The sequence below is a fragment of the Mustelus asterias genome, chromosome 3 (assembly GCF_964213995.1).
Source record: "Mustelus asterias chromosome 3, sMusAst1.hap1.1, whole genome shotgun sequence".
NCBI classification, from domain to species: Eukaryota; Metazoa; Chordata; class Chondrichthyes; order Carcharhiniformes; family Triakidae; genus Mustelus; species Mustelus asterias.
In genome coordinates this window covers 97,306,040-97,333,036 of record NC_135803.1, presented here as the reverse complement: position 1 = coordinate 97,333,036, position 26,997 = coordinate 97,306,040, and the positions used below count along the sequence as shown (strand labels likewise).

Here is a 26,997-nt window from a genome sequence, read left to right as displayed (position 1 = left end):
TCCATAGCACGCTGGAAGACCGAGACCCCATTCGTGACACCAAAGGGAACCGTTAAAAAGTGGTACAGACGACCATCCGCCTCAAAGGCCGTGTATTTTCGGTCCTCTGGGCGAATGGGGAGCTGGTGGTAAGCTGACTTCAAGTCAATGGTGGAGAACACCTGGTACTGCGTAATCTGATTGACCATGTCAGATATGGGCGGGAGGGGAAACGCATCCAGCTGCGTGTATCTATTAATGGTCTGACTATAGTCTATGACCATCCGGGGTTTGTTCCCGTTTTTAACCACCACTACTTGCGCTCTCCATGGACTAGAGCTAGGTTGGATGATCCCTTCCCTGAGGAGCCGCTGAACTTCAGATCGAATGAAGATCCGATCCTCAGCGCTGTAGCGCCTGCTCTTTGTTGCGATGGGCTTGCAGCCTGGCACGAGATTCTCGAATAGAGAGGGTGGAGTGATTCTGAGTGTTGAGAGGCTACACGTGGAGCGCGCTGGGAAATTTGGAGGCTGCTGTGCTCCCACTGAAAGTGGAGGGAGTGGCCCATCGTACTGCAGGGTTACACTCTTCAGGTGGACCATAAAGTCTAGTCCCAGGAGTATCGGAGCGCAAAGGTGCGGTAGCACAAGGAGCCTGAAGTTCTCGTAAACTGTGCTCCGCACCGTCAGGTTGACCACGCAGCTCCCTAGCACGGTGACAGACCGGGACCTCGACGCCATCGAAATTGTCTGCCTGACAGTCCGTACCCGGAGACCGCACCGTTTCACGGTGTCAGGGTGAATGAAGCTCTCCGTGCTCCCGCTGTCAAACAAACAATGAATCTGGCGTCCATTTACCTCTATGCCCATCATGGACTTGTTGAGTCTGTGAGGCCTGACCTGGTCCAGGATGATTGACGCCACCGTTGGGTCTTGGGTGCAACTGCAGGCAGCTGAGATGGTTGATGATGATGATGACCCCTGCTGGTCGTCTGCGGTCGGTGCCGACCAAAATGGCTGCCCCCATAGGTCGCACATGGTCGATGGCGCTAAAAGTGGCGGCCTCTGCAGGTCGCACGTGTCTTGCGACTCCGTCGTCAGGAATGGCGGCGCTCTGGAATCGCACGTGGTGGAAGACCTCGAAGATGCTGGAGACAAGAAGACAGGCTCCGGAGAATCACACGCCGCGCTGCTATGTTTGGAGAGTGGTTTGGTCCTGCAGACTTTGGCATAATGCCCTTTCTTTCCGCAGGCGGAGCACAATACCGTTCTAGCTGGACATCGCTGCCGAGGGTGTTTCGCCCCTCCACAGAAGTAACACCACGGGCCTCCTGGAACTGCCGCCGTCGTCAGGTCCGAGGTTGGAAACACAATCACGCAGTTTTTCGGAGCCGCTGAATAAAGTTGAGTCGGTGGCTGTACATGCCACGATGTTCCCACGTGGGCGCCGGGGTACATCTCTAGACTTTTGGAGGCCGTTTCCAGAGCGTCAGCCAATTCTACCGTTTTAGCGAGGTCTAGATTACCTTGCTCTAACAGCCGAAGGCGAATGTACGACGAGCCGATTCCCGCCACGAACGCATCTCGGACCAAGTCGTTCATATACTGGGCCACCGACACTGGCTTGCAGTTGCAGGCTCTGGCTAGCTGCTGAAGTTCACACAGGTACTGTTCCGTCGTTTCGCCGGGCTGCCGCCGTCGAGTGGCTAGAAGGTGTCGAGCATGGATCTCGTTTGGCGGTTTGTTGTACCGCTTCTTGAGAGGTTCGATGGCCCCTTTGTAGTCTTGGGAATCGCGGATTGATAAGTATACGGTGTCGCTTACCCTCGCGTGGAGGACCCGCAGTCTGTCGGCGTCGTTTTGAACGGTTGTTGAGGCATCGATGTAGTCTTGGAAACACTTTAACCAATGGTCGAAAGTGTTCGACGCTCCTGCCGCACGTGGATCTAAAGTAAGCCGCTCGGGTTTCAACATTTGCTCCATGGTTTTAAAAAAAATTTTGTTAGTAATAAAATTGATGCGCGATTAAATCACACGGGAGTCTAGATTACCCGGGAAATAAAGGCTTTTATTACTAACAAGAATGGAGCCACTATATACAATACAATCCCAGACTAAAGGGTCACCAGGCAGTGCGAGACCTTTATACTTCCCCAGGTAGGCGGAGCCAACTGGAGTGTACCACAGGACAACATCAACAGGTAGAACAGCCCAACCCTAACCCCAACAGTAACATATCTACAAACACCCATAGTGCTGACCAACCATGGCTCAGCACTCCTAGTGGTAACCAACTATGGTTCACCACGAGTTATACTCTGGGTTACAGATATTATTTAAATAGGAGTGTTATACACTGTGACACAGATATTATGTAAATAGCGGAGTTATACCCTGTGATACAGGTATTATTTAAGTAGAAGAGTTATACCCTGTGATACAGATATTATTTGAATAGGAGAGTTATAACCTGTCATAGTTATTATTTGAGTAGGAGTGTTATACCCTGTGATACAGATATTATTTAAGTAGAAGAGTTATACCCTGTGATACAGTTATTGTTTAAATAGGAGAGTTATACCCTGTGATACAGATATTATTTGAATAGGAGAGTTATACCCTGTGATACAGATATTATTTAAATAGGAGAGTTATAACCTGTCATAGTTATTATTTGAGTAGGAGTGTTATACCCTGTGATACAGATATTATAAAAGTAGGGGAGTTATACCCTGTGATACAGATATTATTTAAATCGGGGAGTTATACCCTGTGATGCAGATATTATTTAAATAGGGGATTTATACCCTGTGATACAGATATTATTTAAATAGGGGAGTTATACCCTGTGATATAGATATTATTTAAATATGTGAGTTATACCCTGTGATATAGATATTATTTAAATATGCGAGTTATACCCTGTGATACAGGTATTATTTAAATAGGGGAGTTATACCCTGTGATAGTTATTATTTAAATAGGGGAGTTATACCCTGTGATACAGTTATTATTTAAATAGAGAAGTTATACCCTGTGATACAGATATTATTTAAATAGTGGAGTTATACCCTGTGATACAGATATTATTTAAATAGGGGAGTATCACCCTGTGATACAGATATTATTTAAATAGGAGAGTTCCACCCTGTGATACAGATATTATTTAAATAGGAGAGTTATACCCTGTGATAGTTATTATTTGAGTATGAGTGTTATACCCTGCGATACAGTTATTATTTAAATAGGGGAGTTATACCCTGTGATACAGCTATTATTTAAATAGGGGAGTTATACCCTGTGTAACAGATATTATTTAAATAGGGGAGTTATACCCAGTGTTACAGATATTATTTAATTAGGAGAGTTATACCCTGTGACACAGATATTATTTAAATATGGGAGTTATACCCTGTGACACAGATATTATTGAACTTGGAGCATTATACCCTCTGATACGAATATTATTTATATGGGAGAGCTATACCTGTGATAGTTATTATTTAAATAGGGGAGTTACACCCTGTGATAGTTATTAATTAATTCAGAGAATTATACCCTGTGATACAGATATTATTTCAATAGGGGAGTTATACCCTTTGATAGTCTTTATTTAAGTAGGAGAGTTATACCCTGTGATACAGTTATTATCGAAATGGGAGAGTTATACCCTGCGATACAGTTATTATTTAAATAGGGGAGTTATACCCTGTGATACAGCTATTATTTAAATAGGGGAGTTATACCCTGTGATACAGATATTATATAAATAGGGGGGTTATACCCAGTGTTACAGATATTATTTAAATAGGAGAGTTATACCCTGTGACACAGATATTATTTGAATATGGGAGTTATACCCTGTGATACAGATATTATTGAACTTGGAGCATTATACCCTCTGATACGAATATTATTTATATGGGAGAGCTATACCCTGTGATAGTTATTATTTAAATAGGGGAGTTATACCCTGTGATAGTTATTAATTAATTCAGAGAGTTATACCCTGTGATACAGATATTATTTCAATAGGGGAGTTATACCCTGTGATAGTCTTTATTTAAGTAGGAGAGTTATACCCTGTGATACAGTTATAATCGAAATCGGAGAGTTATACCCTGTGATACAGATATTATTTAAATAGGAGAGTTATATCCTGTGATAAAGTTATTGTTTCAGTGGAAGAGTTATACCCTGTGATACAGATATTATTTAAATAGGAGAGTTATATCCTGTGATGCAGATATTATTTAAATAGTAGAGATATACCCTGTGATACAGATATTATATAAATGGAGCATTATACGCTGTGGTACAGATATTATTTAAATAGGAGAGTTTTTCCCTGTGATACAGTTATTATTTAAATGGGAGAGTTATACCCTGTGATAAAGTTATTATTTAAATAGGGGAGTTATACCCTGTGATACAGATAATATTTAAATACGTGAGTTATACCCTGTGATACAGATATTATTTAAATAGGAGAGTTATACCCTGTGATGCAGATATTATTTAAATAGGAGAGTTATATCCTGTGATGCAGATATTATTTAAATAGGAGAGATATACCCTGTGCTACAGATATTATTTAAATGGTGCATTATACGCTGTGATACAGCTTTTATTTAAATAGGAGAGTTATACCCTGTGATACAGATATTATAAAAGTAGGGGAGTTATACCCTGTGATGCAGATATTATTTAAATAGGGGATTTATACCCTGTGAAACATATATTATTTAAATAGGGGAGTGATACCCTGTGATACATTTATTATTCAAATAGGGGAGGTATACCCTGTGATACAGATATTATTTAAATAGGAGAGTTATATCCTGTGATGCAGATATTATTTAAATAGGAGAGATATACCCTGTGCTACAGATATTATTTCAATGGTGCATTATACGCTGTGATACAGCTTTTATTTAAATAGGAGAGTTATACCCTGTGATACAGATATTATAAAAGTAGGGGAGTTATACCCTGTGATGCAGATATTATTTAAATAGGGGAGTTATACCCTGTGATGCAGATATTATTTAAATAGGGGATTTATACCCTGTGATACAGATATTATTTAAATAGGGGAGTTATACCCTGTGATACAGATATTATTGAAATAGAGGAGTTCTACCCTGTGATATAGATATTATTTAAATATGCGAGTTATACCCTGTGATACAGGTATTATTTAAATAGGGGAGTTATTCCCTGTGATACAGTTATTATTTAAATAGGGGAGTTATACCCTGTGATACAGATATTATTTAAATAGGGGAGTTATACCCTGTGATACAGTTATTATTTAAATAGAGAAGTTATACCCTGTGATACAGATATTATTTAAATAGTGGAGTTATACCCTGTGATACAGATATTATTTAAAAAGGGGAGTATCACCCTGTGATACAGATATTATTTAAATAGTGGAGTTATACCCTGTGATACAGATATTATTTAAAAAGGGGAGTATCACCCTGTGATACAGATATTATTTAAATAGGAGAGTTCCACCCTGTGATACAGATATTATTTAAATCGGAGAGTTATACCCTGTCATAGTTATTATTTGAGTACGAGTGTTATACCCTGCGATACAGTTATTATTTAAATAGGAGAGTTATACCCTGTGATACAGCTATTATTTCAATAGGGGAGTTATACCCTGTGATAGTCTTTAAGTAGGAGAGTTATACCCTGTGATACAGATATTATTTAAATAGGGGAATTATACCCTGTAATACAGATATTATCTAAATAGGGGTGTTATACCCTGTGATACAGTTATTATTTAAATAGGGGAGTTATACCCCTGTGATAAAGTTATTGTTTAAGTAGAAGAGTTATACCCTGTGATACAGATATTATTTAAATAGGAGAGTTATATCCTGTGATGCAGATATTATTTAAATAGTAGAGATATACCCTGTGATACAGATATTATATAAATGGAGCATTATACGCTGTGATACAGATAATATTTAAATACGAGAGTTATACCCTGTGGTGCAGATATTATTTAAATAGGGGAGTTCCACCCTGTGATACAGATATTATTTAAATTGGAGAGTTATACCCTGTCATAGTTATTATTTGAGTACGAGTGTTATACCCTGCGATACAGTTATTATTTAAATAGGGGAGTTATACCCTGTGATACAGCTATTATTTAAATAGGGGAGTTATACCCAGTGTTACAGATATTATTTAAATAGGAGAGTTATACCCTGTGACACAGATATTATTTAAATATGGGAGTTATACCCTGTGATACAGATATTATTTAACTTGGAGCGTTATACCCTCTGATACGAATATTATTTATATGTGAGAGCTATACCCTGTGATAGTTATTATTTAAATAGGGGAGTTATACCCTGTGATACAGATATTATTTCAATAGGAGAGTTATACCCTGTGATAGTCTTTATTTAAGTAGGAGAGTTATACCCTCTGATACAGTTATTATCGAAATAGGAGAGTTATACCCTGTGATACAGATATTATTTAAATAGGGGAGTTATACCCTGTGATAGTCTTTATTTAAGTAGGAGAGTTATACCCTGTGATACAGTTATTATCGAAATAGGAGAGTTATACCCTGTGATACAGATATTATTTAAATAGGGGAATTATACCCTGTAATACAGATATTATCTAAATAGGGGTGTTATACCCTGTGATACAGTTATTATTTAAATAGGGGAGTTATACCCTGTGATACAGATATTATTTAAATCGGGGGGTTATACCCTGTGATACAGATATTATTTAAATAGGAGAGTTATATCCTGTGATGCAGATATTATTTAAATAGTAGAGATATACCCTGAGATACAGATATTATATAAATGGAGCATTATACGCTGTGGTACAGATATTATTTAAATAGGAGAGTTTTTCCCTTTGATACAGTTATTATTTAAATGGGAGAGTTATACCCTGTGATAAAGTTATTATTTAAATAGGGGAGTTATACCCTGTGATACAGATAATATTTAAATACGAGAGTTATACCCTGTGATACAGATATTATTTAAATAGGGGAGTTATACCCTGTGATACAGATATTATTTAAATAGGATAGTTATACCCTGTGATACAGATATTACTAAAATAGGGGAGTTATACCCTGTGATGCAGATATTACTGAAATAGGGGAGTTATACCCTGCGATACAGATATTATTTAAACAGGGGAGTTATACCCTGTGATACAGATATTGTTAAAATAGGAGAGTTATACCCTGTGATACAGATATTATTTAATTAGGGGAGTTATACCCTGTGATAGATATTGTTTAAATAGAGAAGTTATACCCTGTGACACAGTTATTATTTAAATAGAGAAGTTATACCCTGTATATTTAAGTAGGAGAGTTATCCCCTCTGATAGGTATAATTTAAATAGACGAGTTATACCATGAATCAGTAATCATTATAATAGGAGAACCATAGCCTGAGATACAGATATCCTCTCTCTCTTTTTTTGAACCCCTTCTTGAAACTTTCACTTTTGACCAAGAATTTAGCTTGACCTCCGAAAATCACCTCCGCTCACTCCGTTTAGTTGCTTGATCTAATAATCCTTCTCTCTGGAGCCAGGTTTGTACGTTAAAGATGCTATATCAATGCATATTGTGGTTGTCTCTGGAGGACAGTGACCCTGGTGGATGAATGGAGATGTGGAGATAGGTATATATTATCCTTGACTGAGCAGATCCCATACTGATGGGGTATGTCTGGACATGATCTGTGAAAGTAGATACCCGATTGGGTCTATACTGAGCCTCGCCTTTCTTAGGTTCTTCCTCACTCACAATTTTCCAACAGGTGGACAACTGAAGGTTTTGGGACTAAAATTAATAGTTTTTCTTGGATAGGTGTGTGATGCATTGTGGAGTAAAACATAGAACATAGAACATAGAAAGTCACAGCACAAACAGGCCCTTCGGCCCACAAGTTGCGCCGATCACATCCCCACCTCTAGGCCTATCTATAGCCCTCAATCCCATTAAATCCCATGTACTCATCCAGAAGTCTCTTAAAAGACCCCAACGAGTTTGCCTCCACCACCACCGACGTCAGCCGATTCCACTCACCCACCACCCTCTGAGTGAAAAACTTACCCCTGACATCCCCCCTGTACCTACCCCCCAGCACCTTAAACCTGTGTCCTCTCGTAGCAACCATTTCAGCCCTTGGAAATAGCCTCTGAGAGTCCACCCTATCCAGACCCCTCAACATCTTGTAAACCTCTATCAGGTCACCTCTCATCCTTCGTCTCTCCAGGGAGAAGAGACCAAGCTCCCTCAACCTATCCTCATAAGGCATGCCCCCCAATCCAGGCAACATCCTTGTAAATCTCCTCTGCACCCTTTCAATGGCTTCAACATCTTTCCTGTAATGAGGTGACCAGAACTGCGCGCAGTACTCCAAGTGGGGTCTAACCAGGGTCCTATAAAGCTGCAGCATTATCTCCCGACTCCTAAACTCAATCCCTCGATTAATGAAGGCTAGTACGCCATACGCCTTCTTGACCGCATCCTCCACTTGCGAGGCCGATTTAAGAGTCCTATGGACCCGGACCCCAAGGTCCTTCTGATCCTCTACACTGCTAAGAATGGTACCCTTCATTTTATACTGCTGCTCCATCCCATTGGATCTGCCAAAATGGATCACTACACACTTATCCGGGTTGAAGTCCATCTGCCACTTCTCCGCCCAGTCTTGCATTCTATCTATGTCTCGCTGCAACTTCTGACATCCCTCCAAACTATCCACAACACCACCTACCTTGGTGTCGTCAGCAAACTTACCAACCCATCCCTCCACTTCCTCATCCAGGTCATTTATGAAAATGACAAACAGCAAGGGTCCCAGAACAGATCCCTGGGGCACTCCACTGGTCACTGACCTCCATGCAGAGAAAGACCCCTCCACAGCCACTCTCTGCCTTCTGCAGGCAAGCCAGTTCTGGATCCACAAGGCAACAGCCCCTTGGATCCCATGCCCTCTCACTTTCTCAAGAAGTCTTGCATGGGGGACCTTATCGAACGCTTTGCTGAAGTCCATATAGACCACATCCACCGCTCTTCCTTCGTCAATGTGCTTGGTCACATTTTCAAAGAACTCAACCAGGCTCGTAAGGCACGACCTGCCCCTGACAAAGCCGTGCTGACTACTTTTGATCATACTAAACTTCTCTAGATGATCATAAATCCTGTCTCTCAGGATCCTCTCCATCAACTTACCAACCACTGAGGTTAGACTCACCGGTCGGTAATTTCCCGGGCTGTCCCTGTTCCCTTTCTTGAAGGAGAGTAAATGTCCCTGTTCCCTTTCTTAAAGGAGAGTAAATGTTGTTGAGTTATCGTTTAGCCACGATGGGAGTGAATGGCAGTGCAGGTCTGAATGGTCCACTCCTTTACCTATTGGCTCAGCAGTTTTTCCAAATAATCATCTTTTAAGGGATTTGAATAGCGCAAAGGTTGTTCGCTGGATAAAGAATGCAACAATGTTATGCACATTTTAGAAATATATATTTTAGAAGTCAACATATCCTTGGTTGCTATGGACATCTTTGAAGGTTGCTAGGCAACAGAGCTACCAGCTGACTGCCTTCAGTTTCGTTGGTTCGGAATAAAGGAATGTTCCATGAAGTTTTAAACTGTGGGACACATTCTGGATCACATTTAAGAGGAATACTGGATTTGTTGGTGGAAATCATTTTAATCAAATGTAGAATTAATCCAGCCCCCAGATATGCCCTGCATGGGTTGTTATTTGATTGCGCTGCATATCAGTTTGCTTTTCTGTCAGTTTCCTCGACTTGTTTTTATGGTACAACACTAGAGTTACAACTGAATCCACAGTAGGATTTTTTTGTTTGCCCTCCTTATCTGTTTGATTTCTATCAACACCCCACCCCAACCCCAACTCTCCATTCCTCTGACCCTCTGGCCTCCTGTGCATTCTCCCTATTCTTGCCCCTCCTCCATTTGCATCACCATTGGTGGCAACGCTTTATACCGTTCCACTTATCCACTTTCTCGCTCTAAAGCCCTCCTTAAAACCCACCTCTTTGACCAAAGTTTTTTGTCACCATTCCAAAGATAACCTCCTTTGCCTTATCATCCACCTTTTCCTCACACCTCCTATCAAGCGTTTCAGTGCAGCTTTCTACCTTCAACATGCTATGTAAGTTAGAGTTGTTGTTGAAGAAGGTTTGGATGATGACGAGCTATAATAGATTGCCCAGATTTGAATGGTTGCCTGCTATTGAGTTCACTTGTCAACAGTCCAGCAGTGCCTGGTCTAAAATGGGAGGTGATGGCCTCGTGGTATTATCACTAGACTAATATCACTAGTGTTCTGGGGGCCTGGGTTTGAATGCTGCCACGGCCCAAGGTGGAATTTAAATTCAATTTTTAAAAAAATCTGGAATTAAAAATCTACTGACGACCATGAAACCATCATCAATTGTCAGAAAAATCTGTCTGGTTCACTGTGTTCTTTCGGGAAAGAAATCTGGCATCCTTACCTGGTCTGGCCTACTTGTGACTCCAGAGTCACAGCAATGTGGTTGACTCTTAACTACCCTCTGAAGTGGGCAAGCCACTTGGTTGTATCAATCAAGGGCAACTAGGGAAAGGGAGTAAATGCTGGCCAGCCAGTGATGCCCATGTCCCACAAATGAATTTAAAAAATTGAGTTGGTTGCCAGTTAGACACTCTGCATAATCTTCCTTTCCTTGGACTTTGTGTATAATGGACATCAAAGTCAACATTGGCCACTCTCTTCTATTAGCCAAAGTTAAGGTTATCATCAAGGTATCCAAAGTCTTGTGTGATACAACTCGAAAGAAAAAAACCTTATTCAGGAGCTCAGGAACTACAGTTCCCAGTGGGCCTGGGGACTTGTGCACATGTGACAGCTGGAAACTATCACTTACGGGCAGTTAGTGGGATGATTTTCTGCCACCCTCCCCTTTTCGGTGGGCAGGAATGGGGAGGGGGTGGTGATTTGAACGGGAATTCCAAAACAGCTTTTACACCTGTGAGATTTCCCTGCTGAGTTCCCCTCTGACCCCGCCAATGGGAAACGCCATTATAATATATTTTAACATAATTAGTGGGCCATTCCACTGTAACATCCCCCTATGTAGAAATGTCCCACTCCTTAGATGTGACGTCCATCGGTGCAGTCGGGAGGTCAGGGAGAGAGGGCGCAAGGTTGGCCCGGACATGTCCAGGGGGCCAGGGATCAGGCCGTGGGGAGGTCAGAAGGGCAGCGATGTGGGGGGGGGGGGGCGGTCGCAGGGCTGGTCAGCGATCATGAAGCCAGCAGTGTGCAACACTGTGCGTGCGCCAATCTCAGCGCTGACAGATCGGTGCATGCGCAGTGGCCCGCTCAGCGCTATGCTGCCGGCCTCTCTAGCCGGAATAGACACCACCTCTGAATTTTTCATGAGATTCACGCTAGTGCCCTTTGCAGTGCACAGAGTGTGGGACATTCATTTGAAAATCCCACTGAAAAAACCAGCAGGATTTACTCCAGTTTTTACACGAATCCGACACTTAGGATTTTTTTGGGAGAATCCCACCCTTGATTCTAGATTTTTATTGAATTTAAATTTTACAGTCTGCCATGGTGGAATTTGAACCTGGGTCCCCAGAGTATTACCCTGGGTCTCTGGATTACAAGTCCAATGACAATGCCACTATGCCACCGCCTCCCTTTGTGGTATGGTGGTCTCCCTGCATGCAGCAGGGTCTGCCACCTATACCCATCCCAGCCCCACTCAACCTGATTACGATTGGTTACGTGCTAGGGGTTTAAGCCTATGTCACACTATCACAGAGGAATGGCACCATGCCACTCTGGCTGTGTTCCAACTGGTGTGCAGAACCATCTTTACTTCCTCGCACATATTAATCAAAGAAAGAGTGGGTGTTGTCACATACAAAGGAGGAACTTGACAGTGAATAAAAGTATTGCCTGATGTTATGGCCAGGCCAGGCCATTAGAGTTTAAGTCAATCCCTGTTTTCTAATGAGTTCACTCATTTTGGCTGGGGTTACTGTTAACCAGTGGGTTGCAGGGTTCGGTAGTGGGGTATTAATCAGGGTTCTTACTGATTATTGTCCAGTCCCAATTTGAATGTGAGGATCAGATACAGGCTCAATTGTGATGGTTCTTGTGAACCCTCAGTCAAATAGCTTCACTGTCTGGGATCACCTATAAAAAAAGTTGCCATGTATTGGGGGCGGGTGGGTAGGGGAGGGGTTTGGTGGGCAGCTGGTGCCCTTGGTAACCTTATCCTGGCATAAATCAAGAATCTTTCAAGAAAGAACATGCTGTTTCACCAACACTTTTGGCAGATTGCACTTTTCAGTAAGATTCCAATTGCCACTCATTTGCCCAAGGTTGGTGGTCGGGTTACAGAAACAGACTGAAATTCGCAGTCATAAATCTGTACCAGAGTAGACCAAGGCACAAGTCTCTCTGTCACAGCTCTTAGCCCCTCCATATTGTCCCTTGATTCCTCTTTTATGCCCTGTATCCTAGTGGACTCCCAATTTCTGAGCGCGATGAATTCACCAGTCTGCCAGTGAAGCATTGCAATGAATATCCTCCAACAAAACCCCCTCCATGACAGTCTAATGAACAGATTCAGTCACATCTCTGACTGGTGACAAATGGTATCAGTTACCTAGATGTCAAGAGTTGACCGACCTGTCTTGAACCAACAAATCACTTTGGATCCTCTAACCGAGAACTTTTACAACTGCTGTTGCGCAGTGGATTTCGTGTGCAAAAGATAATATGAGCTTTTAAAAAGGAAAAGTTGAATATGTTGAGGGCAAAGTTACAGGGAAAGACTCACATTTTAGTGTCATTTTTCATGACTTCTGGGCATTCTAAAGAGTTTACAGCTAATTGGTGACTTTTGCATTGCACTCATGGTTGTAATGTAGGAAACACAGTGTTGTGCACAGCAAGCCCCCACAAACAATGGTCAGATAAAAGGTTAGCTCATCTAGAACATATATGAACATAGAACAGTACAGCACAGTACAGGCCCTTTGGCCCACGATGTTGTGCCGAACCTTTTCCGAAACCAAGATCAAGCTATCCTACTCCCTATCATTCTAGTGTGCTCCATGTGCCTATCCAATAAACGCTTGAAAGTTCCTAAAGTGACGGACTCCACTATCACAGCAGGCAGTCCATTCCACACCCCAACCACTCTCTGAGTAAAGAACCTACCTCGTACATCCCTCCTATATCTTCCACCACGAACCTTATAGTTATGCCCCCTAGTAACAGCTACATCCACCCGAGGAAATAGTCTCTGAACGTCCACTCTATCGATCCCCCTCATCATCTTGTAAACCTCTATTAAGCTGCCTCTCAACCTCCTCCGCTCTAAAGAGAAAAGCCCTAGCTCTCTCAACCTTTCCTCATAAGACCTACCCTCCAAACCAGGCAGCATCCTGGTAAATCTCCTTTGCACTCTTTCCAGTGCTTCCACATCCTTCTTATAGTGAGGTGACCAGAACTGCACACAATATTCCAAATGTGGTCTCACTAAGGTCCTGTACAGTTGCAGCATAACCCCACGGCTCTTAAACTCAAACCCCCTGTTAATCAACGCTGACACACTATAGGCCTTCTTCACGGCTCTATCCACTTGAGTGGCAACCTTCAGAGATCTGTGGATATGGACCCCAAGATCTCTCTGTTCCTCCACATTCCTCATAACCCTACCTTTGACCCTGTAATCAGCATTCAAATTTGTCCTACCAAAATGAATCTACTCGCATTTATCAGGGTTAAACTCCATCTGCCATTTTTTGGCCCAGCTCTGCATCCTATCTATGTCTCTTTGCAGCCTACAACAGCCCTCCACCTCATCCACTACTCCACCAATCTTGGTGTCATTCGCAAATTTACTGATCCACCCTTCAGGCCCTTCCTCCAAGTCATTGATGAAAATCACAAATCGCAAAGGACCCAGCACTGATCCTTGTGGTACACCGCTGGTAATTGGTCTCCAGTCTGAAAATTTTCCATCCACCACCCCCTCTGTCTTCTATGAGATAGCCAGTTACTTATCCAATCGGCCAAATTTCCCTCTATCCCACACCTCCTTACTTTCTGTTCCAGTTAAATTGGTTGAGGGATAAATGTAGGCCAGGGCACCGGGAAGAATTCTCCTACCCTTCTTCAAAATGAGATCTTTTATCCCCGTCAGAACGGGCCTCAGTTTAGCTTCTCATTCACCTAAGAGAATCGCAGCTGCACGAGAATGTCAGCCTAGATCATGTGTTCGGGTGTCTGGAGCAGGAATTAAACTGACAACTACCTGACTCCGAGGTAAGAGTGCTATCCACTAAGCCATGGCTGACACCATGCCTGTGTGTGAGTGGGATACTGTGGTAAGGCATGGAGTTTGGGAGCAATTGTTAAATGAAGCTATTGAAGAATCACAGGATGGTTACACCATGTACAGAGGCAGTTAGGCCCATCGCGCCTATGCTGGTTCTATGTGAAAGCAATTCACCTTATCCCAATCCCTCACCTGCTCCTCAGATAATTATCAAAACTTTTTTCGAAAACCACAATTGAATCTGCCTCCACCAGTGGGACAAGTTTCCTTGATCAATATCTCCTCCTCCATTCCTTCATTTCTTATCTTTCATGAACACCTTGTATCCAGGAATCTTTAATGCCCAGTTCTGATCTTCTTTAACCCAGCTCTGTTATCATCATGTCATCATATTTACATGTGACTATCTGTACCTGCAGCTCACCCAACCTTATTCAGCAAACTCCATGCATTCACATACATGAACAGCTAGACCTCATTTACAGCTTATTACTTTCGCTCTTGCTGCAAACCACCTAATGCCTTTCAATTTTTTTTGTGATATCTGTCTCTCCCAACTCTCTGAGCACCTTTCCATTCCTCTCTAATATGACCTCCAGGTTCCCACACACCCCGGTAAGAAATTAGTCCTAGCTCTGTTCTGGTGCAAACTGCCCAGCCTGTAAAGATCCCATCTTCCACAGAACTGGTCCCAATGTCCCAGGAATCCAAAGTCCTCCTTCCTGCGCCATCGCTCCAGACACACATTCATCTGTTTCATCCTCCTGTCTCCAAACTCACTCGAGTGTTGTGCCGGGGATGGATCCAGAGATGACTACATTTGAGTTTCTGCTTCCTATCCCCCTAAACTTTGACTGCAAAAGTACATCCCTCTTTCCACATTCCTCTTTCTACTCATGTCATTGGTACCGATGTGGACTATGACCGCTGACTGTTTGCACTTCCTGCTCAGGGTGCTCTGCACCTGCTCAGTGGCATCCTTGACCCTGGCACCAGAGAGACAACACACAGTCCTGGATTCACATCCGTGATGGCTGAAATGGACATCTTCCCCTCACTGTCAAATCTCCTAACCCTATTGCTTTTTCAATCTTCCTCTTGCCATCTGTACAGCTGAACCAACTGTAGTGTCGTAGACTTGGAATCATAGAATCCCTAAAGTGAGAATTCCTACAGTGAAGAAGTAGGCCATTCTGCCCATCGAGCCTGCACCGACTCTCTGACAGATTGTATTACCCAAGCCCTCTTCCGCATCCTATCCTCGTAACCCCGCACATTTATCATGGCTAATCCATCAAATCTACACATCTTGGGACACCTAGGGACAATTTAGCATGGCCGATCCACCTAACCTGCACATCTTTGGATTTAGCTGTGGCTGCGGTCCCTGGATGAACCATGGCTCGCAGAACTGAATACAAGTTGGTCACCCATTCCTTCTCCTGAACCTGGAGCTCCAGCAACTGCAATTGACAATGCTGTGAAATTGTGATGGAGTGCAGCCCATAGCTTGGAGTTGGAGTTTGACTGTTGCTGGTGGAACCTGCTTAACAGAGTGATCTTTTGTTCTGGGTAGCAAGAGTGAGCAGATTGGTCACAATCTTGTCCTCACTTGGCCGCCAAGTATACGGGCTTCCTGGCAGCATTTGGTAATGAGAAATGTTCAAAGAAAATGAAGAAAAAAACTCGATCTTCTTTCCTGTCCCGATGATTTTGCTCCAGGGTTAGACACAACCATGTACTGGAGATTTATCTTCCATTCCTGGAGACTCCAGGCCAGTCCTGGAGGGTTGGCAACTCTGGGCGAGTATATTGGTTTCCAGGCAGCATTAATAGTTATTGATCAGGAGCAATGTCAGATCACTCTCCTCTTTGCCCAGTGGTGGTTAAGCCAACCCCAGCATGCTGGCTACTACAGAGTACAGGACAGAATTGAAACTTGGCTATTTCTGGTCTGTGTGTCTCACTATCACAACAGGATCACTTACCCATGAAGCTATTGGGGAGTACATCTACATTTGACTAATGGATCCAGTAATTAACTTCAGTAAATTACTGCTGTGATTGCAGTAGGCTCTGCTCTAATTTCCATTAGACTGAATAAAAAGCAGTGTATGGTATTCGATAAATCAACAGCACCAAGTCCCAAAGTGGCTATTAATGATATCTTCAACTGCATCACAAGTTTGTGTATGTGTGTGTCTGTGTCAGTGCATGTGTGTCTGTGTCAGTGTGTGTGTCTCTACAGTACACAAGGTGGTCACTCAGTCAATCATACCCGTGTTGGCTCATTGAAGCGACTATTCATCAGTCCCACACTGCTGCCTTTTCCCCATCGCCCTGTTCAGTTTTCCCTTCGATTACAGATTCAATTCCTTTTTGAAAGTTACCATTGAATGTTCTTGCACCACCCTTACAGGAGGTGCATTCCAGATTAAAACAGCTTGCTGTCTAAATTATCTTTCCTTTTCCATTGCCTCTGGTGTTTTTTGCCAGTCACCTTAAATCTATCTCCTCTGGTTCTTGGCCCTTCTTCTATTGAAAACAGTTTCTCTTCATCTACTCTATTAAAGCCAAAATTGAACACCATCCTCCAGCTGAGGCCAGCCTAGTGATTTGCAAAGGTTTAGCATAACTTAATTTATCTCTATGTGTGCATATATGCGAGAATCCTGGGCAGCATCCACCCAATTCCGTGCTCTCGATGGTTAAATTAGCTGTGAACACACTGTACAAACTCACATGGGAAGGTTGGTCACATGGGTAAGGTCCTTCTGTTGGAGAGCTGGTGGCAATGTGCTTGCCAACTGTGATTAAATGTATTCCTGGAGGTTTCATCACATGACTTGTCCCCACACTCCAATCATTAGTCAGCCAACACATCCATCCTTGCGATGAACTGCCTTCCTACACCAATTAGAAAGCAAAATAAGATTCTTTACTCAATTGAATGATGCCTGGCAGCCAGTTAAGAAGTCTTTTATCCACCCTGCCCTGTTTTCAATATTTTAATATCTGGTAATGGGAAATGTTCAAAGAAAATTAAGGAAAAAACCCAATCTTCTTTAATCTCCGGGACTGCACACAACCATGTACTGGAGATTTATCTTCAATTCCTGGAGACTCCAGGCCAGTCCTGGAGAGTTGGCAACCCTGAGTGAGTACATTGGTTCGGAAGGTAGAGGGAAGCAGCAGTATCAGGAAAGAAAAGTAGAAAAGAAGGAAAGAGTCCAGCCAATAATGAGTTACACTTGCAGCCCGGTCCGGGATGCTTCCGGGGGGTGCTATTTGTTAATTCAATGTAACTCTCCTTCCTGCCCCAGCGAATCAAAGCTCTTTAAAATCAGTCAGAGAGCTGTGTTTGAAGATGAATGCGTTTTGAGTTTTGCCTCATGAAGATCAGCCCACTGAGAACTTTAAAAGTGCTCCGTAGAGAGGAGACATCATCAGACAGCTTGCTTAAAATCATTGCTGGAAGGCTGAAATGGTAATGAAGCTTATTCTATCAAAGTATTTTAGTAATTTCTGGCCCTGCAGCATCTCATTACCACCCCTTGCTCTCCTTGGGTTGGTAATATGCACACCCGGAAGTTACTAATAACCCTAGTGTCTGCCCAGAAATAATATTACTCTTGTGATGCAGCCTTTGTTTCCACAGCAGCCTATCATGAAAAGCCCTGACTCAAATGAGTTTTCACAACACCAATGAGATCTTTGGAACGGGAATAGTAGAGGAGGGCTTGGATAGAGCAGTGAGGTGGGGAACGCCATCCTCTGAGATCTGCATTCAAAAAACCTGCTCAAGTAGTCACCCAGCCGGTGAGCCTTCTCTAGACCTCTGCTTCTCGTGGGCCTGGGACGCGAAGCATTGTTCCAAATTGGACACTATATGGGAATCTCTCCCAGAGAGGTCACAGGACGATGTGGCAAGTGCGGAAAATGTCCCACTCATGCAACAACAAACTGCATTTATATAGCACTTTTAAACATGGTGAAAACACCCAGAAGCTCGGTACGGGAGTATTATCACATAAAAATTGACACTGAGACTCCTAATGAGGTATTGAAGCAGTTAGAGGCAAGTTTAAAGGAGTTACTTAAAGGGAAAGAGAGAGGCAGAGAGGTAAGGTGAGAAAATTCCTGAGCTCAGAGCATTGGCAGAAAAAGGCACCCTTATGAACAGTGGAATGATGAAAATCCAGGCTTAGCAAGGGAGCAGAGTTGTTGGAGCACAGGTATCTCAGGGCATTGTAGGTCCGAGGAGGTTAGAGAGTAGTGAAGAAGAACTTGACAACAAGAATGTGCAAGATTTATGGGGTCTTAGCACCCCTTCAGGGTAGAATCAGATTTGTCAGTAAAGCTTATAGAAACCATACAGTGCAGAAAGAGGCCATTCGGCCCATCGAGTCTGCACCAACAACAATCCCACCCAGACCCTATCTCTATAAACCCACATATTTACCCGCTAATCTCTCTAACCTACTCATTCCGGAACACTAAAGGGCAATTTAGTATAGCCGATCAACCCATTGCACACATCTTTGGACTGTGGGAGGAAACCAGAGCACCCGGAGGAAAACCACACAGACACAGGGAGAATGTGCAAACTCCACACAGACAGTGACCCAAACCGAGAATCGAACCCAGGTCCCTGGAGCTGTGAGGCCACAGTGCTAACCACTGTGCCACCGTGCCGCCCTTAGCTTAGTTGTGAATTGACTTTATGGAGAGACAGTCAGGGCAAGTTTAAGTTCTCAGCTAAACTATGCCAAAGAACTTGGGTGGTGATTTATAGTTCAATGCAGAATATAAACCTGTGCCAAGAACTGGATAGCATACTCTGTATCTAACAGGTGTTTACCTTTACTCTGTATCTAACCCCATGCTGTACCTGTCTTGGGGGTGTTTGATGGGGACAGTATAGAGGGAACGTTACTCTATCTCACCCCATGCTGTACTTGTCCTAAAGTGTGACTCTTACTGTTGACCCTGGGTGCTTGACTTTCTTCACATTAACATCCCTCACCTCAATGAGTGCAGAATTCACATTAGAAAGAAAACAAAAGGTTTTGAAATCTTGTGTTGCTCTCCTCTGCATGGCTAATATTCCACATGACTATGAAGCTACTGGCAGTTGTCAAGCTGCTAATTACAGTTCTGACCTTCCGCCACAACTCAACTGTTTGTAATTGAGAGTCTGATTCAGCCCACATCCTGGCAGTGGGTTTTGTGTAGTTATCGGCCTGAATTGGCACCTGCAAAATTCAATTTGCTTGCAAAATAATACACCGGAATTGAATTATCCCATGTTGAGCATGGCTGAGGCAAGGAATAATCTAATAGCTCCTGGGTAGGAATGAACCAACAACCCCCTCTCAAACTCACTAACCTACCTGCTCCCCCCATCCCCATGTATCTGTTAAATGATAGATTGAGAGGAGAATGAAGAATGAGTTGAATCAGGTACGAGTGATGTGATGATGATCTTGTTGTTTTGCATTTGCTTAGTCTGTTAGCACTCACTGTCGAGGCTTGCGTGTGTGGAGTGGGCACTGTGTTGAGATGCCAGCGGAAACCAGAATGAGAAACCACTCCAGCTGTGGGTCAGAGCTGGTAAACTGGAAGGGCCGGTCACAAACTGTGAACCCCACGTTCAAGATTCCTTTCAATCAAGGGGGTAGAAAATCTGGCTTCTATTTCTTTCAGTTTCCCTCTCCATATCCGTCAGGCTAATAACTGGAGACTGGGTCTGATCGGAAGTGAATTGAATTCCACTGAAGGATTTTCCAGCTCTAATCTGAAACTGGGATTAGAACTCGGCGAGAGCTTCAGCTTTTGTTTGCAATGGCACAGGTCCGAGTGTATATCTTTGAGTGTGTATGTGTGAGTCTATGTCTGTGTGCAGCAGTGTGCATACTTGTGTTTTTCTGTTGGGACTATGTGCGTACATGAGGGGAGGTTGTGAGGGAATTGACAGAGGACTTGCATTTATAAAGCACCTTCACAACCTCAGGACATCCCAAAACATGCCACCCTCCCATCTCCCGAGTAATGTAGGAAAAGTTTTTAACAACATAAGAAATATGAGCAAGAGTGTGCCATCCTGTGAGCCTGCTCTGCCATTCAATATGATCATGGCTTACCATCAACTCCACTTTCCCCCGTCCAACAGAAACCTTGAATCCCCTTTAGCTCAACAACTTGTCTATCTTGGCCTCGAACATCTTCAATATCGCAGCCTCCACAGCTCTCTGGGTTAGAGATTTCCAAAGGTTCACGATCCTTTGAGAGAAGAAATTTCTCACCCTCGTCTTAAAAGGGAAACCCCTTGGCTGGGATTTGGGAGCAAAAGGCTGCCAAATTCAAGAAACGAGAATCTTGCTTTGTCCTGCCCCCCACCTGCCCCTCCATTGACATAATAAGGTTCCTGCCCAGAAATCTCCGGAGCCTCCTTTAAATAAATTATAATAACATTAAATGGCTTCCATAGAACCACAGAATTCCTACAGTGCAGAGGAGGCCAGTCAGCCCATTTAGTCTGCACCGATTCTCTGACAGAGCATCTTACCAGGCCCTATCCCCGTAACTCTGTGCATTTACCCTGCTAAACCCCCTACCCTACACATTTTGGGACACTAAAGGGCAATTTAACAGGGCCAATCCATCTAATCTGCTCATTTTTGGACTGTAAGAGAAAACCAGAGCTCCCGGAGGAAACCCATGCAGACATGAGGAGAACGGACAAACTCCATACAGACAGCAACCCAAGGCCGGAATTGAACCTGCGTCCTTGGCGCTGTAAGGCAGCAGTGCTAACCACTGTGCCATCATGTCACCCCTTCAACATAACAAAGAAAAAGCCCGCCATATCGACCCCCACATTGGGCTCTCACGTTGGCAAGGTTTACAACATATTTTTAAAAACAGGAACTAGGCAAAGGGAATCCACCAGTGGGGCACAGACAAAAGGTAAAGTCGCCATAATCACAGAGGCTGCCCTCTCTTTTGAGGGGGAGAGCCAACTGGTGGTGATTTAGCCTGAGGATCACCACACCTCAGGCGAGGGGCAAGGTTCAGAAGGCAGGGCCTTCACGAATAATCTCAGCTGGTACGGGAATTGAACCCACGCTGTTGGCCTCGCTCTGCATCACAAACCAGCTGTCCAGCCAACTGAGTTAAACTGACCCCCGCACAGGTAAGTACAGCATAAGGAAGAGAGAGTCATGCCAAGGCAGAGTGCCAGATGGCCTCCCCCTCTGGAGAGCTCTGTGGGGCTGGCTGTAGTTGGGGGGAGGGGGTGCTGGGGCTGTGGATGTGGGTGTCTTGGCCATGGGTGGAGAGGTCATCCATGTATTTGTGTGGGGGGGTCACATGTACGTCTGGGTGGAGGGGGGAATCTTTTGTCTTTTCTTTGATTGGAGATTGGGGTGCAATTTAAAAAATGAGCTGTGCCCCAATTTTCTCGCCTGAGCCAGCACTTGGTACAAAAATGATAAAATTCTGCCCCTTATCTTCAAACTATGGCCCCTAGTTCTAGATTCCCCCATGAGGTGAAACTTCCTCTCAGCAGCTACCCTGTCAACCCTCTAAGAATCTTAAATGTTGCAATAGGATCGCCTTTCATTCTTCGAATCTCCAGTATCCAATCTGATCGTAAGACAAACCTCTCATCCCAAGAATCATCTCGTGAACCTTCTCTGAACTGCCTCCAGTTGAGTGTTCTGAGATGGTGTTTCGCTCTGAATTCTTGAAGAATGAGTCAGTGCTAGGTTTGACACTCTCATTTCTAACGAATGCAGGGAAGCACTAGTTTAATCTGGGCACCTCCAGCACTCAGTTGAGTAATCCATAACTGAACAGTTGTTCAGTCAGACTGCACCTGCAGGAAAGCTGCAGAACCACTTGTTAAAGCTATTAACAGTGCACTTCCTGAACTCAAGCTTGCAAATGTTGGCTGATTTCTCCTTGCAGCCTGCATGCTGCATTTAGTTCTTGTTGACTCAGGTGAAAATGTGAGATTCCCCCTTACCCCCATGTACCCAGAAGGCCCTGCTTTAGTTGGTCCCCTCACTTATGGCCATTTTCTTTTGCTTATTGAGATCCTGGATTGGAATAATTATTTGTGTAAATTCTCCTCACTGCCCCTTTTCTACAGCTTGTCACAATTGAAAATGCACCCAAGTTCAATTTATGATCAGGAGATTTTCAGAAATCAAGTGGAGGTGTGTGTTAGACTGAATATTTTTGCCTCCTATTACAAAGGAAACTCATCAATTAATATTTGTTATGTTTAGAATGCTCTATAAAACAAAATATTTTTAACCATGGTACCATGTTGTTAATAAACTTGGACCATAGGTTCCCTGCACCTTATTCTTGGTGCTTTGTGTTAGTAGAATGAACTCTTAACATTGAACAGCATTACTATTGCCAAATCTTCAACTATCAACATTGTGAGGGTGACCATTGACCAAAATTCAACCAGGCCAGTCACATAAATGCCGTGGCTACCGGAGCAGGTCAGACACCGAGTATTTTGCAGTGATTGGCTCACCTCCTTTATTCCCGAAAATACCTCTACCATCTACAACCAGAGGTTAGGAGCGCGATGGAATACTCTTCAGTTGCCTGGATGAGTGTGTCTCCAGCAACACTTGAACCTCAAAGTCGTCCAGGACAAAGAAGCCCATTTGATCCACACCCTTTCCATCACCATAAACGTTCACTCTCTCGGTCACCAATGCGCAGTAGCAACAGTGTGTACTATACTCAGGATACACTGCAGCAACTCACAGAGTCTCCTTCGATTGGACCTTCCAAACCCACAACATAGAAGGGAATGGGCAGCAGGTGAATGGAAATGCTGCTAACACTATGTTCCCTCAAACACCATCCTGACTTGGAAATATATCACCATTTCTTCAACATCAGTCAGTCAATATCCTGCACAGTGAGAGCAGTGTGGACCATCTGCAAAATGCACTGCAGAAACTCACCGAGGCTCCTTAGACAGCACTTCCCACACCCACTACTTCCGCCACCTAGAAGAACAAGGGCAGCAGACAGATAGGAACACCACAACTTGGAAGTTCCCCTCCAAGGCAACCACCATCCTGACTTGGAAATATAATGCTGTTCCTTCACTGTCACTGGGTCAAAATCCTGGAACTCCCTCCTTAACAGCATTGTGGGTGTACCTACACCACATAGACAGCAGAGCTTCAAGAAGGCAGCTCACCACCACCTTTTCAAGGGTAATTAAGGATGGGTAATAAATGCTGCCCTAGCCAGTGATGCCCACATCCGATGAATGAATAACAAAAACATTCTGGAGTTTGTGTGCTCCTAATTTTTCTCTCCTCTTGTGTTAACTTGCATGAAATCTCATCATCATCACACCTTCTGCTGAGTTTACTAATCCCATGCTCCCCAAAAGAAACCATGCTTAATGGTAGCACAGGCGGTAGTGCAGTGGCCTCATCTCCCATTCATGCAGCAGGAGTTGGAACTAGGGCCCCTGCTTGTCTTGATCCCGATGAATGATCTAGATTTTAGTATATAGGACACAATTTCAACATTTGCAGATGACACGAAGCTTGGAGATATTGTGAACTGCGGGGAGGATAGTGATAGACTTCAAAAGGATATAGGCTGGTAGACATGTGACAGCTGAAATTTAATGCAGAAATGTGTGCAGTGATACACTTTAGTGGGAAGAGCAAAGAAAGGCGATGTAAAGACAATTCTGGAGGAGGAAGACACAGGAGAATCCTGTTTACTATATTATCTGGAGGTATATGTGCATAAATCATTGTAGGTGACGAAACAGACAGGGAAAGTGGTTAATGAGGCATATGGGAGTTCTTGCAGAAAAGGTGTGAATGTCCTCCTGTGCTATAACTATTTTGTAATTCATGTATAATTGATTTGGTGATATCTGAGCCAGCTCTTGTTCCTTATGTCACTGAATCCCTATGTTCCTGGGTTCCCTCTGTTCCCAATACCGAGGACTTTGGGTTCCTCCATCCCGATTCTCCATTTTTCTGGTTCCCTGCTGTCCCATGTGTTATAGATTGCTGTTGCACACAACTGTTATGAGACTGACAGGCTGTTGTAATGTTCTTGTTTAGCTGCGGTATAACTGCCAATGGTTAGAGCTTTCTCTCTCAGGATTATTTGATATAGCATGTTCAAACAGCAGTGTTGCCTGGAGAACTGTGTAGCTCTTACATCTTAGTCTTTTTTGTGTTTACAGAGCAAGGAAATTGGCCAGCAGATGCATGAGGAGCTGCTAAAAGTCACCAATGAGCTGTACACTGTGAGTATCAATTATTACTGTTGCAAGCACCAAGATCATCTATAGTGAACATGTGACTGAGTCACCATTCTGCAGCAGCTATTTTCTTTGTTAGTTTTTGGTGAATGTTCCTCAAGGTGACGAGCATTTCAGGCATTATCCATCTGAGCCAATCCCAGGACAGGTACGGCATAGGGTTAAATACAGAGTAAAGTTCCCTCTACACTGTCCCTATCAAAAATTCCCAGGACAGGTACAGCACAGGGTTAGATATAGAGTGAAACTCCCTCTACACTGTCCCATCAAACACTGTAAGAAGTCTCTCAACACCAGGTTAAAGTCCAACAGGTTTATTTGGTAGCAAATGCCACTAGCTTTCAGAGCGCTGCTCAACTTTTACCCCCCACATGGAACGAAAACCATCCCCTCCCCCAACGAGCATGACTAACATGAATAAAATGGAAGAAATCCAGGAGACAAGAAGAGAACAAGACACCATAAAGAGCAGAAAGGGTTGGGTATAAGCCAAAAGAAAAGTGGCAGAGAAAGATGAAATAGGCACATGTCCCCTCTCTGTCCACCCCCAAACATTCCAAGGGCATAGAACATAGAACATTACAGCGCAGTACAGGCCCTTCGGCCCTCAATGTTGCGCCGACCTGTGAAACCAATCTAAAGCCCATCTAACCTATACTATTCCAATATCATCCATATGTTTATCCAATGACCCTTTAAATGCCCTTAATGTTGACGAGTCCACTACTGTTGCAGGCAGGGCATTCCACACCCTTACTACTCTCTGAGTAAAGAACCTACCTCTGACATCTGTCCTGTATCTATCGCCCCTCAATTTAAAGCTATGTCCCCTCGTGCTAGCCATCACCATCCGAAGAAAAAGGCTCTCACTGTCCACCCTATCTAATCCTCTGATCATCTTGTATGCCTCTATTAAGTCACCTCTTAACCTTCTTCTCTCTAACGAAAACAGCCTCAAGTCACTCAGCCTTTCCTCATAAGACCTTCCCACCATACCAGGCAACATCCTGGTAAATCTCCTCTGCACCCTTTCCAATGCTTCCACATCCTTCCTATAATGCGGCGACCAGAACTGTATGCAATATTCCAAGTGCAGCCACACCAGAGTTTTGTACAGCTGCAACATGGCCTCATGGCTCCGAAACTCAATCCCTCGACCAATAAAAGCTACCACACCGTACGCCTTCTTGACAACCCTATCAACCTGGGTGCCAACTTTCAGGGATCTATGCACATGGACACCGAGATCTCTGCTCATCCACACTACCAAGTATCTTACCATTAGCTCAGTCCTCTGTATTCTTGTTACTTCTTCCAAAGTGAATCACCTCACACTTTTCCGCATTAAACTCCATTTGCCACCTCTCAGCCCAGCTCTGCAGCTTATCTATGTCCCTCTGTAACCTGCAACATCCTTCCGCACTGTCCACAACTCCACCGACTTTTAGTGTCATCCGCAAATTTACTAACCCATCCTTCTACGCCCTCATCCAGGTCATTTATAAAAATGACAAACAGCAGTGGCCCCAAAACAGATCCTTGCGGTACACCACTAACTGAACTCCAGGATGAACATTTCCCATCAACCACCACCCTCTGTCTTCTTACAGCTAGCCAATTCCTGATCCAAACTGCTAAATCACCCTCAATCCCATACCTCCGTATTTTCTGCAATAGCCTACCATGGGGAACCTTATCAAACGCTTTACTGAAATCCATATACACCACATCAACTGCTTTACCCTCATCCACCTCTTTGGTCACCTTCTCAAAGAACTCAACAGGGTTTGTGAGGCACGACCTACCTTTCACAAAACCGTATTGACTATCCCTAATCAAATTGTTCCTCTCTAGATGATTATAAGTCCTATCTCTTATAATCCTTTCCAAAATTTTGCCCACAACAGAAGTAAGGCTCACTGGTCTATAATTACCAGGGTTGTCTCTACTTCCCTCCTTGAACAAGGGGACAACATTTGCTATCCTCCAGTCCTCTGGCACTATTCCTGTAGACAATGACGACATAAAGATCAAAGCCAAAGGCTCTGCAATCTCCTTCCTAGCCTCCCAGAGAATCCTAGGATAAATCCCATCCGGCCCAGGGGACTTATCTATTTTCACACTTTCCAGAATTGCTAACACCTCCTGTTATGAACCTCAATTCCGTCTAGTCTAATAGCCTGTATCTCAGTATTCTCTTCGACAACATTGTCTTTTTCCTGTGTGAATACTGACGAAAAATATTCATTTAGCGCCTCTCCTATCTCTTCGGACTCCACGCAC

The 26,997-nt window shown here is 43.6% G+C and overlaps 1 protein-coding gene across 1 annotated transcript in view; it reads left to right on the top strand.

The window, feature by feature from the left end:
- The window catches only part of srgap3 (SLIT-ROBO Rho GTPase activating protein 3), a 278,977-nt gene that overhangs the window by 146,154 nt on the left and 105,826 nt on the right, over nt 1-26,997 (top strand). The window contains exon 4 of the mRNA XM_078209393.1: nt 24,637-24,699. Within this exon, the coding sequence (XP_078065519.1) occupies nt 24,637-24,699 (63 nt within the window). The remainder of the gene's footprint in view (nt 1-24,636; nt 24,700-26,997) is intronic.